General features: G+C 39.8%; 1 protein-coding gene across 1 annotated transcript in view; it reads left to right on the plus strand.

Annotated features, from left to right (window-relative positions):
• Positions 1–17,299, plus strand: part of prex2 (phosphatidylinositol-3,4,5-trisphosphate-dependent Rac exchange factor 2) — a 155,553-nt gene that overhangs the window by 89,289 nt on the left and 48,965 nt on the right. The window contains exons 26-30 of the mRNA XM_056248832.1: positions 9,345–9,524; positions 10,982–11,076; positions 11,478–11,560; positions 13,156–13,246; positions 16,687–16,815. Coding sequence (XP_056104807.1) covers positions 9,345–9,524; positions 10,982–11,076; positions 11,478–11,560; positions 13,156–13,246; positions 16,687–16,815 — 578 coding nt within the window. The remainder of the gene's footprint in view (positions 1–9,344; positions 9,525–10,981; positions 11,077–11,477; positions 11,561–13,155; positions 13,247–16,686; positions 16,816–17,299) is intronic.

The following is a 17,299-nucleotide window of genomic DNA, read 5'->3' on the forward strand; positions in this document are numbered from 1 at the left end:
CAGGGGTGTTGGTTTAGCCTTGTACAGCATTTGTAAAAAAAACAATACTTATAGGGATAGTTCACCCAAAAATAAAAATTCTGTCAGTAATTACTCACCCTCATGTTGTTCCAACCCCGTAAGACTTTCGTTCATCTTCGGAACACAAATTAAGATATTTTTTATTAAAGTCCCCGTGAACCGGAAGTTGCAAACGACTTTTCTCCAGTGTTGTGACGTATTTCCGAGAGAAACGGAATACTAAATGAGGCAAAATAGTGGGCGTGGCTTTTTTCCCAACTAGCACCTGATTGGATCTAGAAAAGTAGGTGTTTTCATTCAGCCTGTCTACTGTCAGTTGGAGAGGCGTGATTACGGATGTTAAGAAGACGCCCAAACCGTGAAACCTACGTCATCAGGGAAGGTCCTCCAACGCAGAGGGGAGGGGAAATTTCAGATTTTGATTAAAGATTACGAAGCCAAAAAATTTGTTTGTGTGGTTTGACTTGCATCATGCAAGTTGCATGGATGAATTGTTCACCACAAAACGATCAATTTAGGCAAACAAAGTAAGTATGGTCAATTTTGAATTCATGGGGACTTTAAATCTGAGAGCTGGATCACTCCTCCATAGGCCTTTAAGGGACTGAAACTTGCCTGCCCAGAAAAGTTATTAAAGACATCGTTAAAATAGTCCAAGTGACTACAGTGGCTCAATCTTAAGTTTATCAAGCGACGAGAATACTTTTTGTGCGCTAAAAACAAACAAAAATAATGACTTTATTCAACTATTAATTTCCTTCTCTGTGGGCCTCGAGTTAGTTCACGTAGTGTAACAGCGCAGCTCTTCTGCATTGTACGTCACACGTATTTTTGGGTGAACTATCCCTTTAACCTGTCATAAACTCTATTTTTTTAAGTGAATCAAAATCTAAGGCTACGTCTACATTAATCTGGATAGATTTGAAAACTGAGTTTTCTGTCTACATTAGCGTTTTCCAAAAGTTTCTCATCCACACTGAAACGTCAGAAAACGTTAAATTCACCTCTCAGCGCATGCGTAAACCCTCACAAATGCTCACTGAGATGATACAGATAGAACAAGACATAATCAAGTTATCACGCAGTTCTTCTGGCAGGATTATTTTATTTAGCAAAATATCTCACCATTCACCGATGCGTCCAGGTCGCACTCAGTGTGCAACTGCTCTCATGTTTTGCCGCAGCACAGCAAATGCGAGTGAATTTTCTGTCATCTTTGCTGGACTGTGATATGAGGAGTGTGCAAGGTAACATATTTTAGCAACTGTATGAAAGTGAATAACAAGCACAATACCGATATAATCATGAATATCTATGGGTTCAATATGCGTCACATGACTAAACTTACGTCATCGTTTTATTTATTATAAGATTTTAGCAAGATTTATTTATTTAGATTCGAAATCAAATGACGTCAGAAATTACGCATATTGTTCCCTGATGTGACAGTTATGACTGACTGATAGAGTCTCTATGGGATGTTACTATACCAGCAACAATTTAATCTTTGCGCATTTCACATGACCCAACATCTGGAGTTTGCATTATGTTTTTTTTTCCTCTAACAACTACATGTGTTGTGTGTGTGTGTGTGTGTGTGTGTAAGTGTTGGACACACTTAAGCAGAAAGGGGGTGGGTGGGATACTTCCTGTCTGAGCTGAGCTGAGCTGTTGATGGTTTCATTTTCTGTAAGCACATTAACACCTTGAAGGAAATGGGACACTTTGAGGTCGGCCGTATTTCAAAATGGAAATCTGCAAAAAAAAAAAAAAAAATGCCACAAAGCACTGTACTCAGGCAGTACACTGTAAATGTCACTCTTGCTGAGTAATCTGCAAAGTGGCACAAGTGCCTAACAAGACTGCGTTACGAAACTCCTTTCTCTGTCCCTCCTTCCTTTCCAATTCTTGTCATACCACCTATAGTATAAATAAAAAAAAACATCCATCATTATCACTATCAGGCTTTGAGTTTTCATCATTTGGTTGAAATCACATGGTCATATCCTCTGTGGACATGATAGCCATTTCAGTAGTCTTGATCTACGGTGGGGGGCGTCACCTTTCTCTGCTGCTGCCATATGGTTGTCAGTGCCATTTGTTGGCTGAAGGTCTATGAGTGTGCTTATTGGCAAGGCCATCCTTGATCTGGTGGGGAGATAATTACCTTCCTCACAGCCCTGGGCAAGAGAGAGTGCTGTAATGACTGCCTGGAGGTGGTTGTCAGACAGCCATCCTTATCATGAAGGAATAATGGGGCAAATAGCAACCGAGTAGCTCATTGGAGCCACTTCTGGAAGCCTCTGACTCTACTGTTGATTAAGAAGTGCATTGATCTCTACAGTTGCAGGGGATGAAGAAAAAGCTAAGAAAGGCAAAGCATGAAGAGGTCAGAAGTGGATGGTTTCAGACGGTGCCTGGTGTTTGTTGGTACTGTATAACCATATTGAAGGGTCAGTTGACCCAAAAATGAAAATTCTGTCATCTTTTTACCACCCTCATATCGTTCCAAACCTGTGTGACTTAAAGCTGCCGTCGGCAACATTTTTTTGATCATATTCAGTGAAGTCGACACTATAATCCGACAGAACAACATAAATAAAGTGGTTTTAGAAAAAAAAACAGAGCTTCTAACTCCACCTGGAGCGTGTTATTTGTTTTGCAAAAATCCACAGCTCCCGGATCATCATGTCCAATCAGCGCAGGGGGGTGTGAGATCTGACTGTCAATCACAGATCGGGCACACGCCACCCCTCGCGCACGTTACAATCACATGCACACGCCTGAAGTTTGCGCAGTAACGAAGAGTGATGGCGGATGTATCTCGCTTTCAAAACACTAACAAATCAAGTAAGCTCATTTAGAGTATAAATGACGTTAGCAATTGCAATCAATCGGTAGATTAGCCAGGGCAGCATACCTCCAAATATCCATGGTGTTGATGGATGCTGATTAGACGGGCGCGTTCACAGATAACCTGGTGCACACGCACTGACGAGCACGAACTCTGTGGGAGGGTATTCGTTGATAGTGGGGGAGGGGCATGAGAGTTGTAAACATTCAAAATTTTGCCTAAGTCCACTCAATCTGCCAGACTTGCCGACTTCAGCTTTAAAATGACTTTATCTTTTGTGAAACACAAAAGAAGAAATTTAGAAAAATTTGCTGAATTGTCTTTTGTTCATAAAATGAAAGTTAATGGGGTGCAAGCTGTGTTTTTTGGACCTCACTGACTTTCATTATATGGACAAATCAGTTGGAACATTCTTAAGAATATCTTCTTTTGTAGTCCACAGAAGAAGAAATTGTTTTACAGGTTTGGACCAGCAAGGAGTTGAGTAAAAAATGACAATTTTCATTTGATGAAATCAAATGGATGAACTGAGGTAGGACCCACTAGGGGTCCTCAGCAAAGTTCCAAGGGGGGCTCAAAATGATTTAAGGCCCATTCATACTAAGGATAATAACTATAGCAATAACCATAGCATCCACACCAGCGGACTATATCGTTCTGTTTATTCTAAGAGTGGATTGCAAGTGTATGCTCATTATAACAGTCATCGTATAACAATGCTTGAGTGATTCTAACAATTCTAATGGACTGAAATGCTTTTTTTAATATTTAGAATGATTTTTCATTATACCTATTTTCCTTGGTGTGAATGGGCCTTTAAAATTTAAAAGTAAAGATCAAGATATTTCTTATTTAAACTCACCCCCTTAATTTTTTTTTTATTTTTTTTATTTTTTTTTTATAAAGAAAGTAGATTCCCACACTCTAGAATGTGATGTGATTAAAATGATTTCTGTACCTGGAAATATGATTTCTGTAGCTAGAAAGCTAATGTAAATTGATAAAATCTTAAAACATCATATAGGCATGTTTGTAATGAATATATATTTTACTAGTTACAAGCTCTAAAATAATTTATTCGAATGACAAAACATTTTATCCTTGTCCATTCAATCACAAATGACTGGAAGAGTCATGTGAATTCATTGGTTAAAAAGAATGGGGAGAAAGAAACAGAAACTAATAGAAATCAAATCTCCTAAAAATCCTGAAATCATAATCCTTTTAATCAGAAATATTTTAGTCACTTTTTTTATTTACAGACACTAGGATTTCCCATAATTTAAAATAAGTTTTGAAAAACAAAGCAAAGGCTAGTGGGCCTTTGAATATAATTGTGGACAGTGGCTTGAGAACCACTGACTTAAAGTCACTCTAAAAGTCAACATAAATTCAAAATGTATTCTATTTGCTTTCTTAAAGGTAGGGTATGGGATTTGCAAAACGGCCAGCAGATTTTGAAAATACACAACTCAAAAGGTCCTACCTTCTTTCCTCCAACGCTGGCTCTGACTCCACCCATTCGAAAAAACTGTGACTGGGTCACAAGCTTTGAGTATGCTTACGAAGGGGACATGCGCGTGAGGGGGAGGGGGGTATGGCACGACCGTTTGATTGACGCACTTACTATCCAATGATTCTAGGTGGTCTTGGAAATGATTGGCTGGAGTTTTGAGAGTCCTGCCCGTTCCACAGATGATTAAATTGCTTAATTTTCATTTCAGTGCTGTAAGTGGGTTAGGAATAGGATTTCAAGTGATTTTGAAAAAATGGTCAAAAAAGAAAATCACATACCCCACCTTTAATAGTGTCATATGTGCTCTGTGTTTGTCCCTGAACTTTTATGTTACTTCCTGCCCTGAGTGCCATGTTGTATTCCTTTGTAGTTTTTTCCCTTAATTGTCTCCTGGTCCCGCTCATTACAGAACAACTGAAATCACATGGATGTAGAAGGGGTTCGATCCTTCTCCCCCAGGGCCAGCGTTCCCTCGAGGACCATATTCGTGAATTTGCTTACCACACCCCATTCCATAATTTGATTTCCTTTTTTTCCTCTGGACTTAATGAACCACGAAAAACATAACTCTTCAATAGTGTTCTCGAGGGTCGCTTTCTGAATTTTTGGACTATGCTCTTCTGTTGAATGGATCCCCCTTCATTGTAGTGAGGTGGAGGAGGAGCCCACTCTGACCGCTCAAGGTCCCACTAAACTTCTTTTTGTTGGGGGGGGGTGGGTGGGTGGTTGGGTGGTGTTGTTGCTCCTCAGTCTCCTCATGCTCCTCAACCTCTGGCAGCCATGGAGCTTGGCCCGTCAAGTACACCACTGGCCAGTACCATCACGCTTACTGGATCCGTCTTGGGGCTACAGCTCCTCCCCAAGGTAGTGTCAACCACTACACCTCCTCCTGAGGTGGCAGCATCTGCTACAGCTCCTCCCAAGGTGGCGATGTCCGCTACAGCTCCTCCCAAGTCGGCAACATCTGCTACAGCTCCTCCCAAGGCGACAACGTCTGCTACAGCTCCTCCCAAGGCGACAATGTCTGCTACAGCTCCTCCCAAGGCGACAACGTCTGCTACAGCTCCTCCCAAGGCGGCAATGTCTGCTACAGCTCCTCCCAAGGCGGCAACGTCTGCTACAGCTCCTCCCAAGGCGGCAACGTCCGCTACAGCTCCTCCCAAGGCGGCAACGTCTGCTACAGCTCCTCCCAAGGCGGCGACGTCTGCCACAGCTCCTCCCAAGGCGGCGACGTCCGCTACAGCTCCTCCCAAGGCGGCAACGTCTGCTACAGCTCCTCCCAAGGCGGCGACGTCTGCTACAGCTCCTCCCAAGGCGGCGACGTCCGCTACAGCTCCTCCCAAGGCGGCGACGGCCGCTACAGCTCCTCCCAAGGCGGCGATGTCCGCTACAGCTCCTCCCAAGGCGGCGACATCCGCTACAGCTCCTGCCAAGGCGGTGACGTCTGCTACAGCTCCTCCCAATGCGGCGATGTCAGCTACAGCTCCTCCCAATGCGGTGACGTCCGCTACAGCTCCTCCCAAGGCGGCGATGTCTGCTACAGCTCCTCCCAAGGCAGCGATGTCCGCTACAGCTCCTCCCAAGGCGGCGATGTCAGCTACAGCTCCTCCCAATGCGGCGATGTCAGCTACAGCTCCTCCCAATGCGGTGACGTCCGCTACAGCTCCTCCCAAGGCGGCGATGTCTGCTACAGCTCCTCCCAAGGCGGTGACGTCTGCTACAGCTCCTCCCAATGCGGCGATGTCAGCTACAGCTCCTCCCAATGCGGTGACGTCCGCTACAGCTCCTCCCAAGGCGGCGATGTCCGCAACAGCTCCTCCCAAGGCGGCGATGTCTGCTACAGCTCCTCCCAAGGCAGCGATGTCTGCTACAGCTCCTCCCAAGGCAGCGATGTCCGCTACAGCTACTCCCGAGACTTTCCCCCTGTCGGCTCTGTTATGGTCACAGCCTCTGTCTCTTAACTCACTGTGTCCCCGATGGCCCCATTACAGCCAAGGAGGCTGATTAACTCTCCGTGCTGGAGGCTGTTTCTGAACCCTTTATGCCCCTGTAACGGCAGCAGAGGCCAACTATGAACTATTTGTCTGCCCTGTCACGGCCATGGAGGCTGGCCCCAAACCTTGTGTACTCTGTGGCTCTGCTCTGACCTGGTCCCTGACTCCCCATGGCATTCTGCTCCGCTGTGGCGCCCAGCTCCACCATGGTGGTCTCCACCTCCACTGGCTCCACTGTGGTGGTCTCCAGCTCCGCCGTGGTGGTCTCTGTCGTGTGAGGCTCTGTCATATGAGCTCTTTGTTTGTCCCTGGACTTTTATGTTACTTCCTGTCCTGAGTGCCATGTTTTAGTCCTTTGTAGATTTTTCCCTTGATTGTCTTCCCAGGTGTGTCTTGTTAACTTGTTATCTTGTTAAGCTTGTTTGCCTCTGTGTATATATAGTCCTTGTTATAGTCCTCTCTCGTTGCTTTGTCAGTTGTTGAATGTAATGGTTGTTTTTTTCCTTGCCGTTTTGTTCCTTTGTTGCGTGTCCATTTCTGCTTACAGAAAATTGCGTTTTTGTTATTTGTTTTTATTATTTCCATTAAATAACGCTGCATTTAGATCCACGTGTCTGCCTGTTTTCTCCTGCTACCACCCATTACAAATAGATGTTTCTAGCGTTATTAAAAATCATGAATCAGTTAACGTTCTTCCAAATGGTTTGCAAATGGGTTTTACTGTTGACTTTAAGTCTTTAAGTTTTTTTTTTTAGACAGCTTCACTTTTTCTCTGAAGAATCAAAGGACAGTTTAACCATATAATATATATGCATACCATAAATCCCATATCACAATCTGTTTCGCTCTAGCTTTGGCTCTATTTCTATACTGTTCTTCTAGTGCAATGCAGATGTTTCCGATCTATCTTGTCAGATGTTTCAGATAGTGATCTCTTTAGTGTTTGAATGTCTGATTTGACCAGAAGTCACATTCTGATTATAGTTGAAAGTGCTGAATCAGCTGCACGACATTAGCTGAATGTAAAGAGCCTCATATGTCACATGAAAGCACTCGTGTATAAAGGACCGTAGGCAGAGAGACCCGTGGACCCGAACCAAGATCTCCCCCACAGAGTCTCATCATTATTCCCCTCCTCCATTTCTTCACACTTTGATGCTCCGTGCCCCTCAAGGCCCCATGCTGCGCTCACTTCCTTATTAAGCTCCAGCACAAAAACGGCAGTGGGTGCTCTTTTTTTTTTTATGTCGACAGAATGGTACTCGATGGTGGCGACCAGTCTGCTTTACCAATAGGGAACATTGTTAGGGCTGGGAGTCGTTTCCAAAAATAATCAATTCCTTTATTCTGAGGTGTTGGAAATTGAAAATTGATTCCAAAGGTTGGAATCGATTTCATCAAATGGAACAGACTCCTCTTTAATAGAGAATTTCAGTTCTATGGAGCTATTCATTAATTCATCCATTCTGTAAAATATGTGTAAAAATAGCGTATATATAACGTGTTTTTTTTTCATTCAAGCATAAAAAACTAGACCACAAAAACAAAATCAGGACTTTGTAAACTGGCATTATATGGCCTCTTAAAAAGATAGAATCGAAAACAACAGTGAATAATCGATTCTTGGAATCAACTCACAACTTCCACAAACAGGAATCAGAATTGGAGTCGGTTTCTGACAAATTCGGAATCAAACAGCCTCAAACTGCATAGTTGGAGAACTAGAGCAGCTTGAGAGGCCTTCAGGCTTTCTCACAAGTGAGGCATCACTGGAAAGTTTCCTGCGTTTCTCACTCAGAGAATTGGTTTTGGTTGGAAATGATTTCGTTGAGGTTTTGTTTATTGTTAGGATGAGAATTAGAGTTACGGTTTGCGCTCATAAGGGAACATATTCCACGAGTAACAAGTATGTTTATGTGTCCCCTCTCATTAAAGATCCCTGAGGGGGTTGTCTGAAACTCAAACAACGCTTGACATGTTAGTGTGTTCATGTGTGGAGAGACTGGGCCTCAAAACCAAATTGAAAATATAACTTAAATGTCCCCATGTGTGAGAAGCATCAAGTTTGCCAGCATCGTCTAAATTTTTTTCGCCAATCTCCTGGAGGCGAACTTAGAGGAGTTATGACTGTTGACACAGCTGTATATGCGTGTTTTGATGTTATTCATATTTGTAGGACCTCTAACTTCCTTGAGTTGTTGTCCGGAAGCCAAGCACAAACTTTTGTTTGGCTCTGGTCATCCTCACACGTTCAACTCTCTGACATGCTGTGCCCGATCCTCCCAAAACATGTTTGGAATATAACTTAAAACCACTTCCATTTGGGAAGTGACAGTTGTTCGAGACCCTGGGATATATAGCACAACAAATGTGAATAAAAGTAAAAAATGCAGTACAACCGAAAAACCGAAAAAGCAACAGAAAAACCCACAAAATATTGGAAATAAGCCACAACACAAACTACAACAAGCTGCAAACAATAGGAATTAATCCACAAACAACAGGAATAAGACAATAAATTAGACAAAGAATAAATGAAAGGTGTAGTATAATATTGACAGATAGTGGTTGAAATGGGTATTGTCCAAATTTAAAATATTGGAGAGAGTTGTTTTTCGGCCAAATGGCAACCCGGTTTATCAAAATACTATTGGGTAAATTGTTTTTCATTTCAATTCGGCAGGACAAGTCGATCAAAATGTATTTATTTATTTTATATAATTATTATTATTATTTTCAATAATTTCATTTGATCATATTTCAATTATCTTTTTTATTGTGTTGTCCACCTCTGGTTCACTGAAACAGTCTTAAAGTGATGTATCTTTCCCTTTGTTTATGTGAGTCGTGAACATGTTTCTGGAGGTGTAGATTCTGACTCTTTTATTGCACATAGATTGCAGTGTGATTAATGTGTGATTTATCTCTCTGGTTCTCTCTCTCTCTGTATTTCCCACAGTTTGCTCTCCTCTATCACACATCCCACCGGGTCTGAAGGGAAGCCTACTGAGAGCTACATTTCAGCTGAGAGTGAGAGTGAAAAAAGTGAACGCAACGGGAAGAAAGTGTGTTTTAATGTGACCGGAGACGAGCAGGAGGACTCGGGTCACGACACTATCAGCAACAGGGACTCCTACAGGTGTGGTGTCTTACAATATACAAAATAGAATATTGCATGTATTTTGATTAATTTATGTAAGCAATGAGGTACGAGAGGCAGCGCTATATTGTGAATACAGTCATAACTGAAGGAAATTTTGTTAGGCACAAATTTCAAAAGGTTGGGGTCAGCAATTTCTAAAGAAATTAATACTTTTATATAGCAAGGATGCAACAGCTTTATCAAAAGTGACTAAAGATTTTTTCATGGTTACGAAAGGTTGTTAAAAAAATTATCACAGTTTCCACAAATATATTAAGTAGCACAACTGTTTTCAACATTGATAATAATAAGAAATGTTTCCAAATCAGCACATTAGAATGAATCCTGAAGGATCATGTGACACTGAAGACTGGAGTAATGATGCTTAAAATTCACCTTTGACATCACAGGAATAAATTACATTTGAAAACATATTCAAATAGAAAACAATCATTTTAATTAGTAAAAATATTGCACAATATTACTGCATATACTTTTTTCGCAAATAAAAAATACACGGCTACATTTGAGTGGCCGTCAATGAAGAAAGATGTTTGTTTGTGTTTGGCACATGGTGTGGTATGTTGTTTTAGGCTTATGTTTCAGGCTTAACTGAGTTTACAAATTAGTAAATTCAGAAGAATTTACGGTGATCTGAATTATTATGCTATTTTGAAGGTTTCTGTAATTTGAAGGTCTCCTACAATGTTTACATGCATCCAAGGTCAAAAAACACTTCAATGTTTTCATAATATACATTGCAGCATCACCTCTTTTCTCTGTTTCTGAAATGGTTTGATAAAAGTTTCAGTCTCTCTAAACCCCTCTTTTCCGAGAGCCTGCTCTGCTCTGATTGGTCAGATGGCCCAATCTGTTGTGATTAGTCTACCGCTTACAGCGCTTGTCAGAAACAAAACGTCCATTACCATATCTGAATTTCAGCTTCGGAGGCTTCCTCAACACTTGATACACAGTGATACGAACAGTAACGATTGTGTTGGTTTTAATGTATCAATTCGAGCCCGGGCTCTAATCCTTTGGAAGTGTATGCAAAATGGAGCTTCTCGACATGAAGTCTCAATGAAGACCATAGACTTGCATTAAGCAAATTTGTTACAAACCTGCGTAGGTTCGAACAGGAATTAAGACTGGAATTACCGACGGCTCGTTTCAGGCAGTTCAGAATCGGTTCTTTCTTTTGTGAGACAACAAATCCATTCATTGTGCACTTTGAACATTTGCAGACCTTTTACTTTCACAAACAGCTATATTATTACATGAAAGGTAATATTCAAAAAAGCATAATAGGAGCTTTTTTGTGATTTAAAACTCTACAGAAGTATTTAGGAATGTCGTTTAATGTGGGCTGTTTGTTTGTGGCTGCAGCACCATTGTTGGGTATTACTAGTCATAATTTGTTTGTAACACATGAATGTTCATCTGATTGCTTCCAGTGATTGTAACAGCAACAGGAACTCCATCGCGTCCTTCAACAGCATCTGCAGCAGTCACTGCAGCTCTTATGTGCACAGTGATGAGATGGACTCAGGTAACGCAACCAGACATCATCCTGCACACATCTGACAACACAACACCATTGTTAGTTCACTCCTCCATGACTCAAATTTGGCAAGAGCTTGGATATGCCTTTCAGACTGATTCTTATCTCGTTGCACTGCACATCAAGCACGCATTTTCCACTTAGTCAAACAGAACCCGCCAAAACACAGCGTCTGCCAAATTGATGGCCATTTGATGCTAACTGCTGAACAGATGGAGGAAGAGAGGGACAGGAAAGACTGAAGAGTCGAGAGACGTGTTTGCATTGTTATGGCAATAGCTCACTAATGAAACCAACGTGTTAAGGGCTCTGTGTTAAATGTGTATTTCCTCTAATGATTACCGCTTCACCCTCTCTCCACACACACACACATAATCAATCACGTACAGGTGATGAGATGCCGACCAGTGTGTGGATATCTCACGACAAACAAAAGAAGCTACATGGATTCCTGGAGCATCTCTTCAGTCAGGTGTGTGTTTGCTGTCTGGTCTAGCAAGTTTATACATCCACATGTATGTAATGTGAACTTTTGTTCATGTGAACTGTACATGTAAAATTTAGTATATATATTAAAAATAACAATAATAATACTAATAATGATAGTTATTATAGTTATATTATTAATAACAGTGTTAGTTTTGTGTATATTAATTAGTGCTTTAAATCAATTAAAAATTAACTAATCACACATTTTTCTGTAATTAATCGCGATTAATCTCACTAACATACATTTTTTTTGTATATTTTTATTAGTGTTGTCAATCGATAAAAAATAACAAATTAATCACACATTTTTCTGCAATTAATCGCACCTAACATTAAAGTTTTTTAATATATTTTTATACTGTAATATTTTCACATTGAATCTTCAAAGTAGAAACATCATGTACCACAGCCAAAGGATGACGGAAAAAAAACGGATAATGCGTTAATTGAATTAAATATTTTTAATGTGTTAAACTGAGAAAAAATTATAATAATAATTGCATGCATTAATGCGTTATTTTTTACAGCCCTAATATTAATTCATTTCAAACTTAATTAACTTATCTTAACTTAACTCTTAAGTGTTTTTTAACAGCTTCTTTATGTGGTCTGGCAGTGTGACATTTGAAGTGTGAATTTGACATGTAATCCATTAATAAAAGTTTTGTATTAAAAATTAAGATTTGTATTATGATGATCAAAAACTTTGTTTAAAATAGTTTTGACATATAGGTGAAATAAAAAGTGTCTGGATCAAAAAGTCTAATTACGTACACAATGCACTCAATGCCCAAACCCCATCTCTGCAATAATAATTAATAAAGGCTGGTTTCTAAAGTACTTCTTCCTGTATTAATGTTCATGGGTAGCCTAAATGGGTTCCATTCAGAGCAAGTCATTACTTAATGTTATCTCAGCTACCCATTTATATTTTCATAAAAATAATTAATAATCATTCATTTTTATATGTAATATTTTAATTTAATTTGAATAATTTCATTAATATTCAAAATAAAGTAAAAATAACTAAAGTTTACTATTTAATTATTCTTTAAAAATATGTAGTTTTATTAAATAACGCACATAGCTGTTTTGCTTCCATTTTGCTTATCCCATCTGCTCTTATGAAGACTTAGCTTCACCTTTGACCTCTTTGACACCTAAAAACAGGCTAAAGCCCCTCACATAATGCCCCACGGCTGTAGTCATTTTCCCCCAGAGATCAATCTGTTCTGTCTCACTCTCCACACTTTTCAATGAGGATGTCTCAATCACCAGTAAAATGTAGAATGTGTGCGGCTCACTGCGTCCTTCTTGCCTGCTGTTTGCTTTATAGCACGCAGGTTTCCGGGAGAGCAACACTCCCAGTTCACACGCAGCACAAATGTTTTCCGGCTGACGGGGTGGGAGTTGAAGGGGCTTTTGTTTGTGCAAACTGCCTCCTTGGGCTCTTTATGTTTAATAACACCAATGGGACTGAGTTTTGAAACCCAAATGTACTCATGGCGAGTTTGTCCATATTTTCTTAGTCAACAAATTAAAAATGTATTTCCTATGATGTACTGATTTAATTTTCAGGTGGAGTCCATCACCAGTTTGTTGAAAGGGGCAACCGTGACACGAGCCTTTGAACAGACAAAGTGTTTCACTCCGGGACGAGGACTTCAAGGTATCAAGAGATCCTCATGTTAATGAACTGAATTGTGTTTTATTCCTGTTGGCAAAGGGTTATTCAACACAGACAATATTCATTAAAGTGAGTTTCATGGCTCAGTGCACTTTTTGTTATGGCTTGCATAACTTAACTCGGACTTATGAGCACTTCACTCAAAGACTGTGCTAAAAACTCATAAACTATACATGTTTATGAGATTATGTACTCAAAAAGATCTTCAGGGATCTCCGAAAATTGATTTTTTAAAAACTTTTTCTTGAACTGCCACTCTGAAACGTCTCCTTGTGAAGTCAGTTATGTGAGAGTAGGAAGAGGGGAAAAATGAGTGACATAAATCTAGGGCTGTATTTCATGTGTATTTCAGGGTGGTTGACAAAAGAAAGTATGGCTTAAGTTGGGAGTTTCCTTCGAGCCGTGTGTAGAGTCTCAGTGATTGACTGCTACAACCTCAGCTTTGTCCTTAACCACAAATCATCCTAATCAAATCTGTACAATTGATTTTATCTGGGACAGATAAAGAACACCAGACTGCTAGAGATAGTGTAGGACATTTCCTCGATCTGAGGACACTAGGACATTGGACTCATAGAGATTGTCTGGGTCACTTCCTCTGTCTCATTCTAGATTTTGTGACGTTTTTGCACCCTTGAAAGGAACACTGCTCCTAGGGTTTTATTTTATTTTATTTTATTTTATTTTATTTTATTTTATTTTATTATTTTATTTTATTTTATTTTATTTTATTATTTTATTTTATTTTATTTTATTTTATTTATTTTTTTAAATTGTATTATTTTTTTTACAAACACCACATAGAAACATATGCAATTTGAATTAAACATAAAACAAAGTGATATCTGACGCTAAGTTTTATTTGCCTAATTCTTAACACCGAGTTCTCACTTCAAGTGAACTCCATAGTGTGTAGTGATGCTTCACCCATGAGTTTCACCCATATGATTTAATCTCTTTAAACATTAAAATGTTTAATTTAAGGAGCCTGAAGCTGAACAGGAGATAAACAGCTCCAGGTATGAACCGCTCAGTGTGTTGTCAGTAGAAACTAACTTTAATGCAGCCTGCAGTAACTCCTGAGTCACTGGTTTATGTGATAATAAAGTTTATTCCCAAAGGCACAGTTTCACACAGGATGTGGCTCAAGGTCATTGTGTAGGTTAATAAACAGAGAAGGCATTGTTTTAGTGATATTTGAAAGCAGGGAACTCTTGCCTGGGAAATAAATCTTAAACAAAGTGATGAGTCAGCGAATGTGGGTACTATCTGTGTGTGTGTGTGTGTGTGTGGTCTGAATCTAGTTTTATACCTCCACAAAATGTTGCTTGCTTTGCTGTTGTAAGGAGATGAGCAGATTGCTATTTAATCCTCACAGTTTAACGGTTGATTATAACTTGTGTGCCTGTGCATGTGATTTGTTTATTTAAGCTCGCACATGCATGCAAGTGAGAAAATGGGATTTGAGTTAGAAATTGAGCTGTTTATTATGGGGCTGGTGACTAGACCATGGCCACATAAACACTACAAAGACGTGACTACCATTTTGAAATCCCCTAAATTATTATTCTGTGTGTGGTATTAAAAAAAAATAAGAATAAGAATAATATATAAATATATATATATATATATATATACACTCACCGGCCACTTTATTAGGTACCCCATGCTAGTAACGGGTTGGACCCCCTTTTGCCTTCAGAACTGCCTCAATTCTTCGTGGCATAGATTCAACAAGGTGCTGGAAGCATTCCTCAGGGAGTTTGGTCCATATTGACATGATGGCATCACACAGTTGCCGCAGATTTGTCGGCTGCACATCCATGATGCGAATCTCCCGTTCCACCACATCCCAAAGATGCTCTATTGGGTTGAGATCTGGTGACTGTGGAGGCCATTTTAGTACAGTGAACTCATTGTCATGTTCAAGAAACCAATTTGAAATGATTAGAGCTTTGTGACATGGTGGAAGTAGCCATCAGAGGATGGGTACATGGTGGCCATAAAGGGATGGACATGGTCAGAAACAATGCTCAGGTAGGCCTTGGCATTTAAACGATGCCCAATTGGCACTAAGGGGCCTAAAGTGTGCCAGGAAAACATCCCCCACACCATTACACCACCACCACCAGCCTGCACAGTGGTAACAAGGCATGATGGTTCCATGTTCTCATTCTGTTTACGCCAAATTCTGACTCTAACATCTGAATGTCTCAACAGAAATCGAGACTCATCAGACCAGGCAACATTTTTCCAGTCTTCAACTGTTCAATTTTGGTGAGCTCTTGCAAATTGTAGCCTCTTTTTCCTATTTGTAGTGGAGATGAGTGGTACCCGGTGGAGTCTTCTGCTGTTGTAGCCCATCCGCCTCAAGGTTGTGCGTGTTGTGGCTTCACAAATGCTTTGCTGCATACCTCGGTTGTAACGAGTGGTTATTTCAGTCACTGTTGCCCTTCTATCAGCTCGAACCAGTCTGGCCATTCTCCTCTGGATCGAGTTGCCGCCATGTGATTGGCTGCTTAGAAATTAAGTGTTAACGAGCAGTTGGACAGGTGTACCTAATAAAGTGGCCGGTGAGTGTATATATATATATATATATATATACACACACACAGTATGGATATGCAAATGCAGAAATATTTAAATATTTGAAACCTTGATGTTTAAATACAGTATTGCTGTATCTGCATATTTATATTTTATTTTGATTATTATTAATAATAATAATAAGTATTATTATTATTTAAATGCAATACATTTGTATCCATACATACTAATTACTAATATTAAATTACCTATACTTATAGTTATATGTTCAATATTATTATGTGCTATAATAATATTGAACATTCATTCTACAGATAAAAATTGTTTGCACAAAAAACACTGCCATATACTGTACCATTCTGTTTTATTTCAAAGTTTCATGATTTTACACTGGCCCTGACAACTGTCTCAGTTGTGGATCTTGTGTTTCTCTGTGTGTGGTAGATCAATTCTTGAAATTTTTTACATCATCTCAAAGGAAATTATTATATAATCGCTGAAATTATTTGAATGATGTAAAACCATTTCACCCTACCTCCTTTTCCTCAAACAGAGCAGGAAGCGGATAGGTGTGTGTGTGTGTGTGTGTGTGTGTGTGTGTTTGTGTGAAATGGCATAAGTGTGTCACTGGTCCATAGCTTTTTATCATCAGCATGGTAACAAGCGTTGACACCTTTTACGGCCAGAGCCATCCACTTTAAGGTCATTGGAGCTATATACGGTAACATATATTTTCAAAGCACTAGACTCTGATCCCACTCCACAGAGTCTTGTGTGTTGCGTAAATGTGTAATCCTCAGTAGTAGTCTGTCAGTGTTGGCCATGTACTATCATGCACGTTTGACTCCAATGAACCTGTGATTGTTTTTGGACAGAGTTCCACCAGGACATGGAGCCCAAGCTCAACTGCACCAAGAAACTGCGGCTTCACGTCAAGCAAGATCCGTGGAACCTGCCCAGCAGTGTTCAGGCTCTCACACACACCATAGCCAAGTTTGCGGAAGGTCAGTGGTTTCAAAACAGACACACACCACATACGTAAAATCCTGGCCAAAAACAACCACTCAAGCAGCTCTTGATAGGGCTAGATGCAGTCGCGAGAGAAGTTGAAGGGAATTTTTCAAGCACACACTGCTAAATGTGAGTTTATGGAGGGGTGAGAGTGAATATTTGGCATAAACTCCCATAGGTCAGTTGTCAGCAATGGCTGAAAAAGCAATCTCCTGCAATTTAACTGCCTTACGCTGCTGTATGTGTCTGTGTGGAAGTGCTAAATGTGATGAATTTGCAGGATAAACAACACATAAACATTATAGTGTGCAGTCCAATCTGGTGTGCTTAAGACTATAACAGCAGGAACTTTAATTTATTAATAATAATAATAATAATTGAAATCTTACTAGCATTGGGTAATTATTTTTTTGTAATTATTTTATTTTATTTCATTATTATTTTTATTTTATTTATTTTATCAGTTGAGTTGTGCCA

Source organism: Rhinichthys klamathensis, unplaced genomic scaffold, assembly GCF_029890125.1.
Source record: "Rhinichthys klamathensis goyatoka isolate OS25496 unplaced genomic scaffold, OSU_Roscu_1.1 h1tg000059l_1, whole genome shotgun sequence".
NCBI lineage: Eukaryota > Metazoa > Chordata > Actinopteri > Cypriniformes > Leuciscidae > Rhinichthys > Rhinichthys klamathensis.